The sequence below is a fragment of the Heterodontus francisci genome, chromosome 2 (genome assembly GCF_036365525.1).
Source record: "Heterodontus francisci isolate sHetFra1 chromosome 2, sHetFra1.hap1, whole genome shotgun sequence".
In the NCBI taxonomy this organism is placed as follows: Eukaryota; Metazoa; Chordata; class Chondrichthyes; order Heterodontiformes; family Heterodontidae; genus Heterodontus; species Heterodontus francisci.
The window spans coordinates 107025434-107045677 of NC_090372.1; the positions used below are offsets into that span (position 1 = coordinate 107025434).

General features: G+C 43.1%; 1 protein-coding gene across 10 annotated transcripts in view; it reads right to left on the reverse strand.

Moving 5' to 3' along the window:
- The window catches only part of arl4aa (ADP-ribosylation factor-like 4aa), a 100678-nt gene that overhangs the window by 38494 nt on the left and 41940 nt on the right, over positions 1-20244 (reverse strand). The window contains exon 3 of one of the 10 annotated variants that reach the window (XM_068009520.1): positions 14746-14801. The exons of the other annotated variants lie outside the window; for them this stretch is intronic. Within the exon in view, the coding sequence (XP_067865621.1) occupies positions 14787-14801 (15 nt within the window). The 3' untranslated portion in view covers positions 14746-14786. Of the gene's footprint in view, positions 1-14745; positions 14802-20244 lie in introns of those variants that run through there. 10 annotated transcript variants of the gene reach the window in all.

The window sequence follows — 20244 nt, forward strand, 5'->3', positions numbered from 1 at the left end:
TCAGAGGTGAGCTGGCAAGATGGATACAGAACTGGCTCAGTCATAGAAGACAGAGGGTAGCAGTGGAAGGGTGCTTTTCTGAATGGAGGGATGTGACTAGTGGTTTATTTGTTTATTCTATTTAGAGATACAGCACTGAAACAGGCCCTTCGGCCCACCGAGTCTGTGCCAACTAACAACCAAACATTTATACTAATTCTACATTAACCCCATATTCTCTACCACATCCCCACCATTCTCCTACCACCTACCTGCACTAGGGGCAATTTACAATGGCCAATTTATCTATCAACCTGCAAGTCTTTGGAGGTGGGAGGAAACCGGAGCACCCGGCGGAAACCCACGCAGACACAGGGAGAACTTGCAAACTCCACACAGGCAATACCCAGAATTGAACCCGGGTCGCTGGAGCTGTGAGGCTGCGGTGCTAACCACTGCACCACTGTGCCGCCCAACCTCTGCACCACTGTGCCGCCCAACCACTGCGCCACTGTGCTGCCCAACCCCGGTGTTCCGCAGGTATCAGTGCTGGGACCTTTGCTGTTTGTAGTATATATAAATGATTTGGAGGAAAATGTAGCTGGTCTGATTAGTAAGTTTGCAGACGACACAAAGGTTGGTGGAGTTGCGGATAGTGATGAGGATTGTCAGAGGATACAGCAGGATATAAATCGGTTGGAGACTTGGGCGGAGAAATGGCAGATGGAGTTTAACCCAGACAAATGTGAGGTCATGCATTTTGGAAGGTCTAATGCAGGTGGGAAGTATACAGTAAATGGCAGAACCCTTAGGAGTATTGACAGGCAGAGAGATCTGGGCGTACAAGTCCACAGGTCACTGAAAGTGGCAACGCAGGTGGATAAGGTAGTCAAGAAGGCATACGGCATGCTTGCCTTCATTGGTCGGGGCATAGAGTATAAAAATTGGCAAGTCATGCTGCAGCTGTACAGAACTTTAGTTAGGCCACACTTAGAATATTGCGTGCAATTCTGGTCGCCACACTACCAGAAGGACGTGGAGGCTTTGGAGAGGGTACAGAAGAGGTTTACCAGGATGTTGCCTGGTCTGGAGGGCATTAGCTATGAGGAGAGGTTGGATAAACTCGGATTGTTTTCACTGGAACGACGGAGGTGGAGGGGCGACATGATAGAGGTTTACAAAGTTATGAGTGGCATGGACAGATTGGATAGTCAGAAGCTTTTTCCCCAGGGTGGAAGAGTCAGTTACTAGGGGACATAGGTTTAAGGTGCGAGGGGCAAAGATTAGAGGGAATGTGCGAGGCAAGTTCTTTACACAGAGGGTGGTGAGTGCCTGGAACTTGCTGCCGGGGGAGGTGGTGGAAGCAGGTACGATAGCTACGTTTAAGAGGCATCTTGACAAATACATGAATGGGATGGGAATAGAGGGATACGGTCCCCGGAAGTGCAGAAGGTTTTAGTTTAGGCAGGCATCAAGATCGGCGCAGGCTTGGAGGGCCGAATGGCCTGTTCCTGTGCTGTACTGTTCTTTGTTCTTTGTACTGCTGATTCCTATTTGAAGTGTAGATGTTAGATGAAGGCAGCATCAAACTGAGCTGTGATGCCTCTCCCATTTGAATACCGTACCAACACTCACTAGTCGGGCTCACTAAGAGTAACTTGGAGAGTTAATATTAGTAAAAAAAGACTACTAGAGAAATTCATTGGGACTAAAATCCCCTGGAACTGATGACCTACAGCCTCGATTTCTAAAAGAGGCGGCTGCAGAAATAATGGATGGACTGGTTTTGATCTTCCAAATCTCCTTCAGTGCTGGAGGGCCTCCTATTGATCTTCCAGTTTCAAGAGCCCACCTGCCATCCATAATTGGATGGCGAGAGTCCCCTCGCCACTAATTGGCCAATACTGCAAAAAAAAAAAAATTCGTTGTTGGGTCACTGTTCCCTACAAGGTGCAGGGTCCCAATGCAGGGTTTCAACCCCAAAACAGATAATCCTGCACCATATTTGGTAAATCTATCAAGAGGTTTTCAAGAATGTCACTATCGGGGTAGATAAAGGGGTAGTATATTTGGACTTACAAAATGCATACAATAAGGTGTCACACGAAAGGTTGTTGTTACACAAGACAAGGGCTCATGGGGTTAAAGGTAATATCTTAGCAAAGTTAGAGGATTAGTTAAAGAACAGAAAACAAAGTGGAAATAAATGGGTTATTTTCAGGTTGGAAATTTGCTATTGGTGGGGCACAGCAAGGATCAGTGCTGGGGCCTCAACTATTTACAATCTATATTAATGACTTCGACAAAAGGACTAAGTGTGATGTGTTCAAGTTTGTTGGTGGTAGGTGGGAAAGTAAGCAATGAGGAGAACACAAGGAGTCTGCAAAAGGATATAGACAAGGTTAAATGAGTGGGCAAGAAAGTGGCAGGAGGAGTATAATGTGGGGAATGTTGGTAGGGTGAATAAAAAAACAGAATTTTTTTCAATGGTGAGAAACTATTATATGTAGGTGTTCAAAAGAATTTGGGTGTCCTTGCACACAAAACACAGATAAGTTAACATGCAAGTACAACAAGCAATTAGGAAGGCCTTTATTGCAAGGGGGTAGGAATACATGAGTAGGGATGTCTTGCTGCAATTGTACAGGGTTTTGGTGAGACTTCACCTGGAGTACTGTATATAATTTTGCTCTCTGTCCCTCAGAAGGATATACGTGCCTTAGAGGGAGTGAAACAAAGGTTCACTGGATTGATTCTTGGGATGAGAGGGTTGTCTTATGAAGAGAGATTGAGTAGAATGGGTCTTCTTTCACTGGAGTTTAGAATAGCGAGAGGTAATCTCATTGAAACATGTACGATTTTGAGTGGCTGCACAGGATAGATGCCCAGAAGCTGTTTCCCCTGGATAGTCTAGAACTTGAAATTTTTTCACTCAGAGGGTTGTGAATATTTGAAATTCTCTAACCCTGAGTGGCAGGAACACTCAGTCATTGAGTATATTCAAAGCTGAGATTGATAGATTTTTGGACTCTAAGGGAATCATGAGTCTTTGTAGCTGAGTTTCCATGTGAGCAACTAGCGCAGCATCATCAGTGTAGAGGAATTCTCTGATCAGGACGTGGTGCTTTTGTCTTTACTTTCAGCCTTGATAAATTGCAGAACTTGCCGTCTGACCTAGTGTGCAAGTAGACTCCTTCCATACCTGCAGGGAAGGTGAATGTCAGGAGCATGGAAAAGCCGCCAAATAGAGCAGGGGCTAGGACACAAACCAGTTTCACTCCATTCTTCACTCCAAAACTGTCGGAAGTGGAGCCATCAAACTGTACAGTGCAGTGCATGTGGTCATGGAAGGAGCAGATGAGACTGAGGAGGTTCAATGGACAGCCACTTTTTCCCAAAATCTTGTACAGCCCTGCTCTGCTGACTGTGTTGAATGCCTTTGTGAGATCTACAAAAGTAAGGTAAAGAGGTATACTCTGTTCCCTAAACTTCTCTTGTAGCTGGCATATGGAGAAGATCATGCCCACAATTGATCTGGCGGCATGGAAACTGCACTCTGCTTCCGGGTACGCTCAGTCTGCAAGTAAATGGAGTCTTTTCAGTATGATTCTAGCAAAGGCGTTCCCCTGTGACACTAAGGAGTGAGATGCCCCTGGAGTTGTTGCAGTCTCCTCTGTCGCCTTCGTTTTTGTAAAGCGTGATGATTTTGGTGTTGTGCTTCTCCTGTGGAACAGAGTCTACTTTCCAGCAGAGAAGATGATCATAAAGTTGTGGCAATAGATGAGGCTTTCTGTGCTTGAGCAGTTCTGCTGGGATTCTGTCCTTGTTTGGTGTCCTTCTGTTCACCAGGCAGTCTATGGCCTTCTCAAACTTCAGTGAGGAGGGTTCTTCATCTAACTTATCCATGACTGGAAGTTGTGGGAGAGTGTCAAGTGCCAACTGGGAGATATACGACTCACAGAAATACAGCTCACAGAAGTGTTCAGCCTAGTGGGACATCTGTTTACTTCTGTCAGTGAGTACTTCACCATCTACCCACTTCAGAGGAACAGCTTTGGTGATGGCAGGGCCAAGCAGCCTCCTGATCCCTTTGTACACAGCTTGTAGATTTTGTCACATGCAGTTTGGATGACATAAGCTGATCCAGTGTTTGTTTGCACAGTAGCTCCCTCTCCTATTCCTGGCTGTCTTGGCTACTTTCAGGTCGTGCAGTGTCTTAGCTGTTGGGTTTATATAGTGCATCATATAGGCATTGTTTTTTACATCAATGACAGACATCATTTCAGTTGAGTAAGTCTCAAACCGGTCTTGTTGCATGTTCCAGCTTTACCAAATGATGCTTTTGCCGCTTCAAAGATGATTGAACTTAGTGACTTCCAAGCTTCATCGATACCAGCATCGGTGCTTCCCGTTAAGGCTTTGGTAGGTACAAGCATTCTAGTGACAGTGTGAAGTACTAGTATTTGGCATCATTGTGTCTGCAAGGGATGTTGATGTGTGGCAAGCTATCGTGTTTGGAGCTGAGGAACTTTCAACGGAACTTATGGACAGTCTCTCCCATGCCTGTAACTTGTTCTCCTTGACTATAAGCGTTAGGAAAACTGTGGTAATGGAACAAGGTGTTGCATCTTTGCCCCTGATCACACTAAATAACACCACTGGAAGTGCTTAGCAAATTGTGCTACCTTGGGTCCACAGTGACAGACAATCTGTCCCTTGATGTAGAGCTCGATATATTGAAAGCAGCTACCATCTTTGACCGACTTGCAAAACACGCATGGGATAACACCAAGCTGATGGTTTATAAGGCCTGAGTTCTTAGCAGCATGCTGTATGGCTGTGAAACATGGGTGACTTACAGCTACCAGGAAAAGAAGCTCAATAATTTCCATCTTCACTGTCTGCGGCATATTATGCATATTTTCTGGCAGGACAAAATCATAAATGCAGCAGTTCTCTCAAAGGTGGAGCTTCCAAGTGTGTTGGCACTAATCGTACAGAGATGGCTTCGGCAGATCGGACATGTCTGCAGGATAGAAGAAGATCGCATGCCCAAGGACATTCTATATGGTGCGGTAGCCGGGGCCAGACAACTAGTGGGGTGCCCAAAACTTTGCTTCAAGGATGCTTGCAAGCGTGACATGAAGGCCCCACACATTTGTATTTATTACTGTCAGAAAAAATACTATTATTACAGTATTCTGAGACAGTGATTAGACATTTTACCCATTGTGGAGAATGCAAAGAATAGAAGCTGCCAATTTAAGTAAACAATACAATATTTTCATAATATGTGAGCAAGTACAATGCCATCTCCCAACAAAATTGCCCAATGTTTTCACAGGGATTTCAGCTGTGCTATTATAAAGGCAAAGCCTCATGAAAGCAGATTTTCTTGACCTTTGTTTCCAGGGAATACCTGATGCAAAGGGCAGGAAAATTTGAATGGATGTCCTTTTCACCAGTGTTCTTGGTGGGATTTCCAGGACATTAGCCTGGGCCTCTGGATTACTAGTTCAGTGACATTGCTGCTATGCCACCGTCTCTCCACAGACACTCCCTGGCCTGCTGAAGACTTCTAACACTTTGTGTTTATTAGTTAAATAGTATTGTTCTTGAACAACATTTTCCTTAAACAGCAAAAAGTAAGTATGCTGATTAATGTCATAATTCTTAATTCTATATTTTTAATGCCAAACAGAAATACTTTAAATATGGATACTGCCCTTTTAAATGGATACTAATGATCTAATTTGGAAGAGCAATTTGTTAATCATTTAAATCAATGGGGGATGAAACCTCATTACTCAGAGCCTGCTGATTGTGTAATAATGCTAACAGTAACTTCATTCCCGGGTGAATCATTTCAACAGTTAGGGAAGAATCCATAATATTTGCATTGTGAACCTTGAGCTGTGAAACAGTTTGGCAGATGTGTACTGACGCTGCTTTGTGAATAGTGTCAGGGGCTGTACATCTGGAAGGCTGGAACTTCTAAGCTTTCTTTCTCCTTGCCAAGTAACATTGCCCTTGATAATAATAACTCAATAATGATCCAAGTGTATTGGAGGTATCATTACACTTGCATTTATATAGCACCTTTAACATTCAAAATTATTATATATTTGGTTCTTTATGCTGCCACCACATAGAGTCTAGCCAGAGAGGTTCATTAGACTGTATTGTTTAAACATTAATCTTTATTGCATAGTAATTGCTGGGGGAAAGGAAATTATGATGCGATTAGGCAAGATTTAGGATGCGTAGGATGGGGAAGGAAACTGCAGGGGATGGGCACAATCGAAATGTGGAGCTTATTCAAGGAGCAGCTACTGCGTGTCCTTGATAAGTATGTACCTGTCAAGCAGGGAGGAAGTTGTCGAGCGAGGGAGCCGTGGTTTACGAAAGAAGTTGAAGCGCTTGTCAAGAGGAAGAAGGAGGCTTATGTTAGGATGAGACGTGAAGGCTCAGTTAGGGCGCTTGAGAGTTACAAGCTAGCCAGGAAGGATCTAAAGGGAGAGCTAAGAAGAGCGAGGAGAGGACACGAGAAGTTATTGGCGGATAGGATCAAGGAAAACCCTAAGGCTTTCTATAGGTATATCAGGAATAAAAGAATGACTAGAGTTAGATTAGGGCCAATCAAAGATAGTAGCGGGAAGTTGTGTGTGGAATCAGAGGAGATAGGGGAAGCGTTAAATGAATATTTTTCGTCAGTATTTACAGTAGAGAAAGAAAATGTTGTCGAGGAGAATACTGAGATACAGACTACTAGGCTAGATGGGATTGAGGTTCACAAGGAGGAGGTGTTAGCAATTTTGGAAAGTGTGAAAATAGATAGGTCCCCTGGGCCAGATGGGATTTATCCTAGGATTCTCTGGGATGCCAGGGAGGAGATTGCAGAGCCTTTGTCCTTGATCTTTATGTCGTCATTGTCGACAGGAATAGTGCCGGAAGACTGGAGGATAGCAAATGTTGTCCCCTTGTTCAAGAAGGGGAGTAGAGACAGCCCTGGTAATTATAGACCTGTGAGCCTTACTTCGGTTGTGGGTAAAATGTTGGAAAAGGTTATGAGATAGGATTTATAATCATCTTGAAAAGAATAAGCGATAGTCAGCACGGTTTTGTGAAGGGGAGGTCGTGCCTCACAAACCTTATTGAGTTTTTTGAGAAGGTGACCAAACAGGTGGATAAGGGTAAAGCCGTGGATGTGGTGTATATGGATTTCAGTAAGGCGTTTGATAAGGTTCCCCACGGTAGGCTATTGCAGAAAATACGGAAGTATGGGGTTGAAGGTGATTTAGTGCTTTGGATCAGAAATTGGCTAGCTGAAAGAAGACAGAGGGTGGTGGTTGATGGCAAATGTTCATCCTGGAGTTTAGTTACTAGTGGTGTACCGCAAGGATCTGTTTTGGGGCCACTGCTGTTTGTCATTTTTATAAATGACCTGGATGAGGGTGTAGAAGGGTGGGTTAGTAAATTTGCGGATGACACGAAGGTCGGTGGAGTTGTGGATAGTGCCGAAGGATGTTGTAGATTACAGAGGGGCATAGATAGGCTGCAGAGCTGGGCTCAGAGATGGCAAATGGAGTTTAATGCGGAAAAGTGTGAGGTGATTCACTTTGGAAGGAGTAACAGGAATGCAGAGTACTGGGCTAATGGGAAGATTCTTGGTAGTGTAGATGAGCAGAGAGATCTTGGTGTCCAGGTGCATAAATCCCTGAAAGTTGCCACCCAGGTTAATAGGGCTGTTAAGAAGGCATATGGTGTGTTAGCTTTTATTAGTAGGGGGATCGAGTTTCGGAGCCACGAGGTCATGCTGCAGCTGTACAAAACTCTGGTGCGGCCGCACCTGGAGTATTGCGTGCAGTTCTGGTCACCGCATTATAGGAAGGATGTGGAAGCTTTGGAAAGGGTGCAGAGGAGATTTACTAGGATGTTGCCTGGTATGGAGGGAAGGTCTTACGAGGAAAAGCTGAGGGACTTGAGGTTGTTTTCATTAGAGAGAAGGAGGAGAAGAGGTGACTTAATAGAGACATATAAGATAATCAGAGGGTTAGATCGGGTGGATAGTGAGAGTCTTTTTCCTCGGATGGTGATGGCAAACACGAGGGGACATAGCTTTAAGTTGAGGGGTGATAGATATAGGAAAGATGTCAGAGGTAGTTTCTTTACTCAGAGAGTAGTAGGGGCGTGGAACGCCCTGCCTGCAACAGTAGTAGACTTGCCAACTTTAGGGGCATTTAAGTGGTCATTGGATAGACATATGGATGAAAATGGAATAGTGTAGGTCAGATGGTTTCACAGGTCGGCGCAACATCGAGGGCCGAAGGGCCTGTACTGCGCTGTAATGTTCTATGTTCTATGTAACTATATACACTCCACACTAGCCTGTGTGTCTCCTTCAAAAGCCACGCTGTAACTGTTCTCGAGTCTCTCCCACTTGATCTCTTATCTCATCATAGTGGGTGGTAATCTTTACAGTCCCTCAAGATTAACCCTTTGATACCGTTATACTGGAAAAATGTCCCAAGATATTGCAAAGTACATAGAAGATAAAAGTTATCCACAGCAATTTCATCATCTAGTTCTTAGCTATCAGGTCCCAAACCAGCATCAGTTGTTGGGCTTCGATGTAAAGGGGCTTTTCTGGCCATGAAGTATTTTGGAGTTAAAAACTTCCAAAACCATATCCAGTAAATTCAATTTATATTTATGGAAATAGATGAAATCACACTGATCCTTGTGTGACATTGTAACAACTCATCGGCCAGACAACATTGATATTCAAGTGGCAAGCTGTGATTATTTTAAGGCTTATTAGCTCCAGGAGTTATTTACCTATGGTACTAGGATTGGTGTGATATTCTCTATTTAACATATTGATGTGTTATTTATACAATTCCCCATCGGGGAATAATACATCTGTATGTGAAGTCATCCAGACTAAGATCAATGGGATGATAACAGAGACGAGGAATTGAGATCACCTTTGTGGATTTTTGTAAAGACTTTTCACATGTTTAACTTTATTTTCATCGCTCATTATTCATGTACATTTTGTCCTTTTAAATAGGAATGGAGAAAATTAACAAGAATTGTGCGACACTGTCAAGCAGTACACCCAGAATAATTGAACATCATCCTGTGAAAAAGTGGCATGACATGGCTCCGGAGGTCATGTCTGTTGTATAAATCCATTCCCTTTGTATATGAGAATATATACATTTTGTAATACAGGACATTAACTGAGCACAGATTGTGCCTCTATGCCCGAGTGAAGACTAAGTGGGCAGATTGTAAACATTCGATAAGCATTCCTGTGTCCATTTGGATATTTAGCCTAGGTTAGTGCTACTGCTCAGGTTATAACATCCAGCATGGTTTTCACAAAACTATTGTCCCTATAAAATCTATAAGCCCAGCAGAAATGGCTAAATATTTAAACTTTAATAGTCTTCTGCATGCAAAAAAAACCGCTCTCAGCAGCAAACCTTCCTTTCAGCGACCACACTGCCAATTAACAAGAAACGTAAAATAATTCTTTGGTTTTCTGCACTTACACTACATTTTTCAGATCATAATTGGGCCAGTCTGTCAAAATGTAACTCCATATATAAGTATCACATGTATTGGCAAGGAATGAGGACAGTATATGGCAATTGATTTGTGCCTCTTTTCTGAAGACATTGGGCTAAAAATTGGTCTGTACTTTTTTTTTGGGTGCAGGGGTTGCAACTCACAACCAGCCCAAACCCATTGCTGTGGAGGAGGGTAGCACACACATTTGGTGCTGCCTCCTCCTTTACCTAGTTGTATTGTGGTCTGAACAGAACCTGCGCTGCTGGCTGTCTCAGTGCTCAGCAGGAGGCTGAGCAGCATTCACTGATAAAACGTGATGCAGCCAGCCTGTTCTTCTTAAAAGCAGCCTGCCCCTCTGAAAGGAGAGCAGTGCTCAGTGCAAGGGAGCTGCTACAGCCTGTTTGTACTGGCACTGGCTGCATGTAGGAACTGCACAAATGGAGTACCAAGAAAGAGAGGGTTCTCTAGGTTTACAGATATGATGCTAGAGGCCTTAGTGGTGCAGGTGGACAGGAGGAGAGAGGCGATGTTTCCACAGGAGTCCAGGAGGCCTTCAAGGAAAACTCTCTGAAGGGAATGAGAGCAAGTGGCTGGGAGATCAATTTCTGGAGTCTGGCCACAAGGACCTGGCAGCAGCATAGGAAGTGTAATAACCTCATGTGGGTAGTAAAGGTCAGTGAATGTGTCCTTGCATGACCTCTCCTACCTACTGCTCCACCAACCTCTCAGGTTGCTCAAAGCACCACACCCCCATCACTCACTCAGCAGCACTCTCTGGCACTCCATACTCACATTTAATATCCAGATACATCACCTCACCCTCACACACATTCCAATGATGCCAGTCTCACATCTCCTGCTAATAAAAGCAAAATACTGCAGATGCTGGAAATCTGAAATAAAAACAAGAAATGCTGGAAATACTCAGCAGGTCTGGCAGCATCTGTGGAGACAGAAGCAGCGTTAACGTTTCAGGTCAGTGACCCTTCATCAGAGCTGGCAGAGGCTAGAAATGTAATAGGTTTTAACCAAGTAAAGTAGGGGTGAGGCAAGAGATAACAAAAGAGAAAGTGTTGATTGGGCAAGGTCACAGAGAATAACTGACCAGAAGGTCATGGAGCAAAGGTAAATGGTATGTTAATGGTGTGGTAAAAGACAAAGTGTTAATACAGAGAGGGTGTTAATTGACAGAAAACTGAACAGCTTGGCCCCAAGCACAAACATGAAACAAACAGTGGGTAGGCACAGTAGAAACAAACTAAACAAAGTAAAATAAAATAAACACATAAAAAAAAAGAAAAAATAACTTATCCCCACCACCTCGTTCACTTCCCACGGCACCTTCCCCTGCAATCGCTGGAGGTGTAATACCTGCCCATTTACCTCTTCTCTCCTCACTATCCAAGGCCCCAAACATTACTTTCAGGTGAAGCAGCAATTTCGTATACAGTATTTGCTGCTCACAATGTGGTCTCCTCTACATTGGGCAGACCAACCGCAGACTGGGTGAAGGCTTTGCGGAACACCTCCGCTCAGTCCGAAAGCATGACCCCAAGCTTCTGGTTGCTGGCCATTTCAACACTCCCCCCTGCTCTCATGCCCACATCTCTGTCCTGGGATTGCTGCAGTGTTCCAGTGAACATCAACGCAAGCTCGTGGAACAGCACCTCATTTACCGATTAGGCACACCACAGCCTGCCGGACTGAACATCGAGTTCAATAATTTCAGAGCATGACGGGCCCCCCTTTTTATTTTTAGTTATTTTTTATGTGTTTATTTTATTTTAGTTTGTTTATTTTGTTTCTACTGTGCCTACCCACTGTTTTTTTCAATTTTGTGCTTGGAGCCAAGCTGTTCAGTCTTCTGTCAATTAACACCCTCTCTGTACCAATGCTTTGTCTTTCACCACAGCATTAACATACCATTTACCTTTGCTCCATGACCTTCTGGTCAGTTATTCTCTGTGACCTTGCCCTATCAAAACCTTCTCTTTTGTTATCTCTTGCCCCACCCCCATTTTACTTGCTTAAAACCTATTATATTTCTAGCCTCTGCCAGTTCTGATGAAGGGTCACTGACCTGAAACGTTAACTCTGCGTCTATCTCCACAGATGCTGCCAGACCTGAGTATTTCCAGCACTTCATTTCACATCTCCCTCTCCACATACCACCAGTTACTCAGCTGCGGCAGGCACTCAAACAGTGTTACACAATCACTTGCTTTCTTCCTTCCCCCTTGCAGGACAAGGAGTCACACAATAGACAGGAGAAAAGCAGAACTGTTGTCAGGGGTGGGGTGGGGTGGGGTGGGGGGGGGGGGGCAAGGATGCCTCCTCCTGAGGTGCCCAGCATCACAGATGCCATGCCAGTCTTCAGCCAATCCAATTCGCTCCACGTGATATCAAGAAGGCACTGGATGCTGCAAAGGCTATGGGTCCTGACAGCATCCCGGCTGTAGTACTGAAGACTTGTGATGCAGAACTAGCCATAGAACAACACAGCAACAAGATCTGCTGCAGCAAATCACAACGCTTCCTTCGACAGCACCTTCCAAACCTCTTCCACCTAGAAGAATAAGGACAGCAGACGCATGGGAATACCACCACCTGTAAGTTCCCCTCCAAATCACACACCGTCCTGACTTGGAAGCATATTACCGTTCCTTCCCTGTCACTGGATCACAATCCTGGAACTCCCTCCCTAACAGCACTTTGGGTGTACCCGCACCAGATGGACTGCAGTGGTTGAAGAAGGCAGCTCATTACCACTTTCTCAAGAGAAATTAGTGATGGGCAACAAAGCTGGCCTTACCAGCGATGCCCACATCCCACGAAAATAAAAAAAATTGCCTGAGCCCTACGGAGGAGATAGTTCCTTGCATCGTTTGCCTGTAAGAGAGCCCATGGCATCCAGTATCTTTGAAAACATTGAGGATGACAGTATATTCCTGCCTTATGCCCCTTCTCAACTCCCAGCTCACCATCCTCCTGCTATCTGGCATGATCAACAGGATGCAGATGGCATGACCACAGACCTCTTGCGCTCCAGATCACCCCCTTTCTTCATCCCAATCTTCTCCTTTCTGACTTTCTGCTCTCAGACACACAAGAATTGCCACCTGCCCAGCTACTGCACACCCAAGTGGAGAGAGAGCAACAGCACTGAAGAGGCCCTGTCACTTGACCTGACACTCAAGGCACCAGCTCAGATGCTGGCACTGGGTGTTCCTTAGATATCAGTAGGAGTCAAGACCTGCATTTGGACAGTCACCAGGCATGGGTGGGCTGCAGCCAGGCCAGAGGAAAAGGGTAGCTCATGTAGCAGCTCACTGTAGGGCAAGGTCACAGATAAGCTCTGCTGCAGAGGACTCAGATGAGGACCTTAAATGGGACGACATACAGGCGAACGCTGATGAGAATGCACACCAAGATACTGAGTGCATTGGCTGGTCAGACAGACAGCCTCCTGTCACTGTCAAGGAGCATGAAGGAGTCTAGATCCAACAGTAGAGGGAATTGTGCAGAGTTTTCCCTCTCCAAAACCTCAGCTTCATCTCATCATCATGCACACCCAGAGGCACTGCAACTGCAGCTGTTGCAGCCTCTGTGTGGACAGACCAAAAATCCTCTGCCCTCCTTGTGAGGATGCAGCAATAGTCCCTGCCAAATCCAGCAACTCACCACAACACCTTCAAAAACACTCCAGCGTCCTTCCAGAGCTTATGGAATAGCAGATGTTACTGTAAATTAACTTACCTGCAATCTGGGTACATGGCCGTTTAGTTAACACTGCTGCTGGGCATCTCTTGCAGCCAAACACATGCGCTTTGGTGAATGACAAGTTAATACGTCGAATGGATCTGCATGATCAAGTTTGTAAATCGTGCCTCAAATCAGACAGTATGGTTGTCTGACGTCATTATATCATTGGTTGAGAGGCTTCTGCAGGGCACATCCACACGAGCGACCTTCCCAGCACGAGGCCCTGCGCAGGCAGTACTGAAAACAATTGGAAGAGCAGTGCGACCCATTCAGGGGGCATTTGGCTTCTATAGCACTGACTCCAGCAGCGCTATGGAACTGAATTTCACACCGATTGACTCATAGGAACATAGGAAATAGGAGCAGGAGTAGGCCACTCGGCCCTTCGAGCCTGCTCCGCCATTCAATAAATTCATGGCTGAACTGATTACTCCGCAGTTCAACCTACCCCCTTGCTTATCAAGAATCTATATACCTCTGCCTTAAAAATAAATGCTCAATGATTGAGCATCCACAGCCCTCTGGGGTAGAGAATTCCAAAGATTCACCACCCTCTGAGTAAAGAAATTCCTCCTTAGCTCAGTCAAAATGGCCTGCCCCTTATTCTGAGACTGTGTCCCCTGGCTATAACTCACCAACCAGAGGAAACATCCTATCCACATCTACCCTATCACACCCTGTAAAAATGTTGTAAGTTTCAATGAGATCACCTCTCATTCTCCGAAACTCTTGAGAATACAGGCCCAGTTTCTGTAATCTCTCCTCACAATCCCGACATCCAGGGATTAGTCTGGCCAACCTCCGCTGCACTCTTTCTATGGCAATTATATCCTTCCTTATATAAGGAGACCGAAATTGTACACAGTACTCCAGGTGCGGGCTCACCAAGGCTCCATACAATTGCAGCAAGACATCTTTACTGCTGTATTTACATTAGAGGTTAGTACCACAGACTGTGTCTTGCCTGAGTGGCTACTTTTCAACAGCAGCATCTTGCACTTGTCTAGTCCCTCTTACAATAAAAGCATCCCAAAGACACTTAACATAGAGTGTGGATTATGTAGAAGAATTAGGAGACATGACGACTATATGGTCAATGTTTTCTTAATTATTAGGAAGTATTTCAACCCTGGATGTCCTCTGCAGTCATCTCACCTGTGCGTACATGGGCTAACATAAGTATAATTGAGGCATTAACACAGTTAACAAAAGCATCCAGCCAGCTGGCACTATTGTTTTCGAGTTCCAAAGAAGGGTCACTGACCTGAAACGTTAACTCTGCTTCTCTTTCCACAGATGCTGCCAGACCTGCTGAGTGGTTCCAGCATTTCTTGTTTTTATTTCAGATTTCCAGCATCCGCAGTATTTTGCTTTTATTATACTATTGTTTTGTTGCTGGGCTGTTCTGCAGTATTGCTCTCCAAGCAACTTCACAGCTGCTCCTAGTTTAAACCTCATGTGCTACATTAGCCTAGTGGTTCCTTGTTTGAGAAAGGAGTAGAAAATCATGATTCAATAAATAAAAATATTTCAACACAGTGGAGTGAATATTGTAGTACAATGCTGCAATATATAATGATCACGTCAATGTCTTCATAGTGAATTGAAGATTACTTCTGTGTAAATCTTCACATCTTTCTTTTGTCAATTTTTCCCTTCTTCTCCTGAGGGCACTGACTCTGATTTGGCATTTTCACAGGCATTGGAAATTCACTAATACCTTACTTAAGTGGCCATCATTCAAATGGGTCTTTTCAACAAGTGTTAGCATGTTATTCATCGATGAGCCAGATCTTGTCCTGACCAGAGTTCTGCACATCTGTACTTCCAACAGGTGATCCTGGCTAATTTTTGCTTTTCAGTCTTGGGGTTCTAAAGCTAAGTATAAGGCTCCTACCAGCCCCCTGTCTGAGATCACTTAGCTGAGCAGAGACTGTGGCTTGAACCTGGGAACCTCCTAATCTACATTACTCAGTTACTCAGCAAATAAAGTCACTGATGTAATGGAGGGCCTTTTTAACACATTGAACAGCTTTCGAAAAATACTACAATATTGTCAAAATAAAAGGATCTGAATCATGTGCATTTACAGTTTGTGAGCACTAATAGAAGAGACATTATATGGATAGAAGTAATAGTGCATCAATACACTGACTGAACCTAGATTCAATTATACAAATTCAAAGTCACAAAATGTTAATTTAAAAAAATGGTTCTTCGGATGTGGTCGTCACTGGTAAGGCTGGTAATTCTAATTCTAACTGACTTTGAGAAAATGGTGGTGGGTATTTTTGAACCACTGCAGTTCATGTGGTAAAGGTAAAAGTGTTTTCATAATGCCATTAGATAGGAAATCACTGGATTTTGGCCCACTGACAACGAAGGAACAGTAATATATTTCCAAGTCAGAATCGTGAGTGAATTGGAGGAAAACCTGGAGGTGATAGTGTTTCCATACACCCACTGCCCTTGTCCTTCTTTCTAGGTGATGAAAGTTGTGGGTTTGGCAGGTGTGGCTGAAGAGGTCTTGGTGACTTGCTGCCATACATCCTGCACATAGCATGCACTGTAGTCTTAGTCCACCTTTGGTGGAGGGAGTGGATGATTAAGCTAGTGGATTTGGCGCCAATCAAGTGAACTGCTTTGTCATGCTTTGAGTGTTGTTGCAGCTGCATTCATCCTGGCGAGCGCAGTATGCTATCATACCCTTGACTGGTGCCTTGCAACAGAAGAACATAATAATATGAGAAATAGAAACAAGAGTAGGTCATTCAGCCCTTTGAGACTGCTCTGCCATTCAGTAAGATCATGGTTGATCTGATTGTGACTTTAACTCCACGTTCCTGCCATCCCCCATAACCCTCGACTCCCTTGTAGATCAAAATATGTCTAACTCAGCCTTGAATATATTTTAAGTGTGGTAGAAGTCATGAGTGAGCCACTCGCCACAGAAGATCCAGCCTTTAACCTGCACTAGTACCCATGACATGTATATGGCTGGTCCAGTTGAGTTTATGATCAATGGTAACACACCACCACCGCACCATCCCCCGCCACCCCCCCCCCCCCACCCCCGCCCCACCAGGATGTTGATGGTGGAGAAATTTGACGATGGTAATGTCACTGAATGACAAAGAGAAAGTGGTTGGGCTATTTCTTGTTAGAGATGGTCATTGCCTGGCTCTGAGCATGAATGTCATTTGCCACTTATCAGCCCAAGTCTGGATGTTGTCTGGATCTTGCTGCATATGGGCTTGAATGCTTCATTCTCTGAGGAATTGCCAGTGGAGCTGAATTATCAGCGACCTGCTCCTCTTCTGGAATGTCCATTTGTTTTAAAATTAGAAATAAGGAGATAAAACTTTATCAATCAATCATTCTAACCTGGTACTGGATTTATTTCAGGTTTGTCATATTGTCAGGGACTTGTAATTATTTTTCTCCTTGGATTAAAAACAGTGTGTGTGCCTTTAAGACTCTGTTAAAACAGTGCACCTTTAAGGGAGAGAAAGTACTGGAGACACAGTGTGCCACAGCTGCATTTTTGGTACCCTGGGCAACAGCAGGAGAGAGAGAGAGAGAGAGGTCACATGGCAATGTTTCCACTTGGCTGTGTGTGGAACTGGCAGAAACGGGCTGAAACCAGTTAGTTTGGAGAGACTTTCCAGTGAAGCGTACCGAAGAGAAGAAAGTTGTTACCTCTCAGCAAAAATTCTACAGGGAGCTATAAGCCTGAGTAAAGAAGAAAAGCTGTTTGTATTGCTGTAGCCCAAGAGTTGAATGCCCATCTTCTGAAGGACTATTTTCATCAAATCCATATGAAGACTTCGAATGGCCTTTGACTTTTTCCACATTAGAAGACCTCATTCACCAGGAATATAACCTACAAAGACTTACTTATTTTGTTTATTCTTAAGAGACAACTAATTTTAAAAACTCCACTTTAAAAAAAAAATTAACTACTGTTACTTTTGAATGTGTGTGACAGAATGGGGAGCTAGATTAAAATAAGAAGTTATAAGGTTTTTAGACATAGTGTTTAAGATTTAGTTTTTTAATAAATAGTTAATTTGTTGTTGTCTAAAGACACCTGGTTTGGTCTGTTTCATTCTGGGGTTACTAGAGTGTTTAATTTGGCTGTTTTCCAATTGGGTGTGAAAGCTTAATAATATGTTGCGACCTGTGGAGTGACAGGACTGAACTGACAGTGCATTGTTCCTGCCGCGGTCATAACAATATGATCCAAACATTACTCAGCCATTTCTTCTTGAAATGCCTTGAATATAAAATGGTTTAAATGGAAAATGTAGTACCTGGTAGAAGGAACCACACACATTTTGCACTAAACTGCATCCTTATAAAAAGGTAAACTGGTTTAGTGAGATATTTTCAGAAAAAGCTTAAGGGTTTAATTTCTGCCAGCAATGCATTGCTTAAATCATCTGTGTAAAATTTTCGGAATATAATACAATAACACATTAAGTTAACTCAAGATGCTTACATTAATTTATTTAATCACACCAATTCTAAATTTAGGACTAGTTTTCTTTTTTTAAAAAGTGATCGAGAACAGGCACTCCGATGTTAACCCCCTCCAAAGCATGAAACATTCACTGACCTGGAATTTTTTGAAAATACTTAACCTAATCAGCAGTTCTCTTTAAACCTAAATCTTAACATATGCCAGCAGATATTTGAGTAGCTTATCCCTTCATTAATTGAACAGTTAATGACGTACGGCATTCTAAAGCAACAGTTCAAAGTGCATGTACTAGTATTTTATGAGGCTGAGGTGTAATGCTGCCTCACCTATGTGGTGTTGGTACATAAAAGCACTGCCTTAGACACACCTGTCTTTGTACTAACTTGGCACTCTGAACTAGAACAGAGGTGTGTGGCTCATTGCACCAGCCATGCACATGTTCAGTTTAAACCCCTTTTATATTGAAGGCATTTCAAGTAGAAACAGTTCTGTGATGTGCTGGAGCTCCTGGTGCTGTAGATTTAACCGCATTGTATGAACAATCAGTGGTCACATAGATTGTCTATTTGGAAACCCAAACTCGCAGAAGACAAAATTGCTATGAACACAATCTACATCATGTAGCTATTAAAAGTATTGTACTAATGGCAGAGGGAATGGAAATGTACGTGACAAATGCTAATACAATCTGTACCAGGCTCACATTGGATTTGAATGTTAACAACAGATAGGGAGAAACTGTTCCCATTGGCAGAAGGATCCAGGACCAGAGGACATCGATTTAAGGTGACTGGCAAAAATACCAACAGTGAATGAGGACAAACTTTGTTTTTTAAATGCAGAGTGGTTGGGATCTGGAATGCACTGCCTGAGACTGTGGTGGAGGCAGATTCAATTGAGACCTTCAAAAGAGAACTGGATAATATCTGAAGAGAAAAAAATTTGCAGGACTACGGGGAAAAGGTGGGGGACACGACAGGCCGAATGGCCTCCTTCACTACTGTAACTATTCTATGAACAATCACTGTGATGTCACAATGACTCAATGGATGGTGGGAAAGTGCTTTCAAAAGGAATTACAATAGCTGCCTATTAATGTAGAGCATTTTAAAAAAAATTGTAGGACTCGGAATTAACCAACCTCTATTACGTTCAACACAATATGGATTTTGGTATTATTCAAAATTTCCCTTTAAATAATGCACCAATGGGTCTTTTTAAATTTACTAGTAATTGATTTGTTTACAGAATAGCATTATTAATTCTTTATTCCTACTAAAGACAGCCGCCATACTATGAATTATATTATGCAAAACTTGAACTGCCTGCTGCAGCAGCATCACAAATTTATTGTATTGCAGTTTCCTGTTTTAAGTGGAAATGATCCTGGTGTGTACAAATATATTTTCTAGTTCTCATTCTGGACATCATATGGATACTTGCAGTACATTGTGCATTCCTCTTACTGGGATTTATGGTTTGTTAGTGACAAGGTTAGCAAGATTTTATATAAGAAATGATTTGAACAACACATTTGGATTAGTTGATATAGAGAGCAACTTCTGAAACATAGTAGTTCTCATTAACACAAAACCAGAAAAAATGGTACCATCTCAGTTCTTATTGCAAGTCATGTACTGCGCCCTTCACAATTTTGTTTTGATACACAGAATGAATGACTTGCATATACAGGGCTTATCATTTCTCCCAGGAATGTTCTAGAGCACTTCACATATGTGTTACTTTGAAATGGAATGATGATAATGTAGGCAAAGATGGCATCTAATGTGTGCAAAGCAAACTCCCATGAACAGCAATTGGATGAGTGAACATTTAATCTATTTAACTACTTGAGAGAAATTAAGTGAAGAATTCCCTTTGCTTCTTCAAAGAGTGCCACTGGATCTTTAATGCCCACCAAACCATAGAAGCAAGCAAAAGGGACTTCAGTTTAATGTCTCATACAAAGAACTGTACCTTTCAATGCAGCAATCCTTCAGTACTGCACTGGAGTGTCAGCCTAGATTATTTATTGATGTACTGGAGAGAACTTGAACCTCTAACCTTCAGACTCTGATGCAAGTACTAGTGAAATATTAATGAATAGAAAAAAACACTGCTTTTTTTTATAGTCAAGTATATTTATGTATATTTTTTCTATCAAAGGATATATGACTGTGAAGATACATTGGATATAAATGATATCCCCATCTGCTTGCCATATCTCCAATGGCTCAGTTTGTACATGCAACACAAGACTAGAAGGCCCAAGGTTCAATACCCAGTCTTTGCTTAGATAGCTGATCTCAGCCAGGATGGCATAACATTTGGCTTCAGCACCCCTGGGCAGGAAAGGAAAGACAAATTTAGCCAGGCTCACTCCAGCTAGAGTGCTATATAGTGAAATATTTAATTGGGAGATGGTGGCATAGTGGTAATGT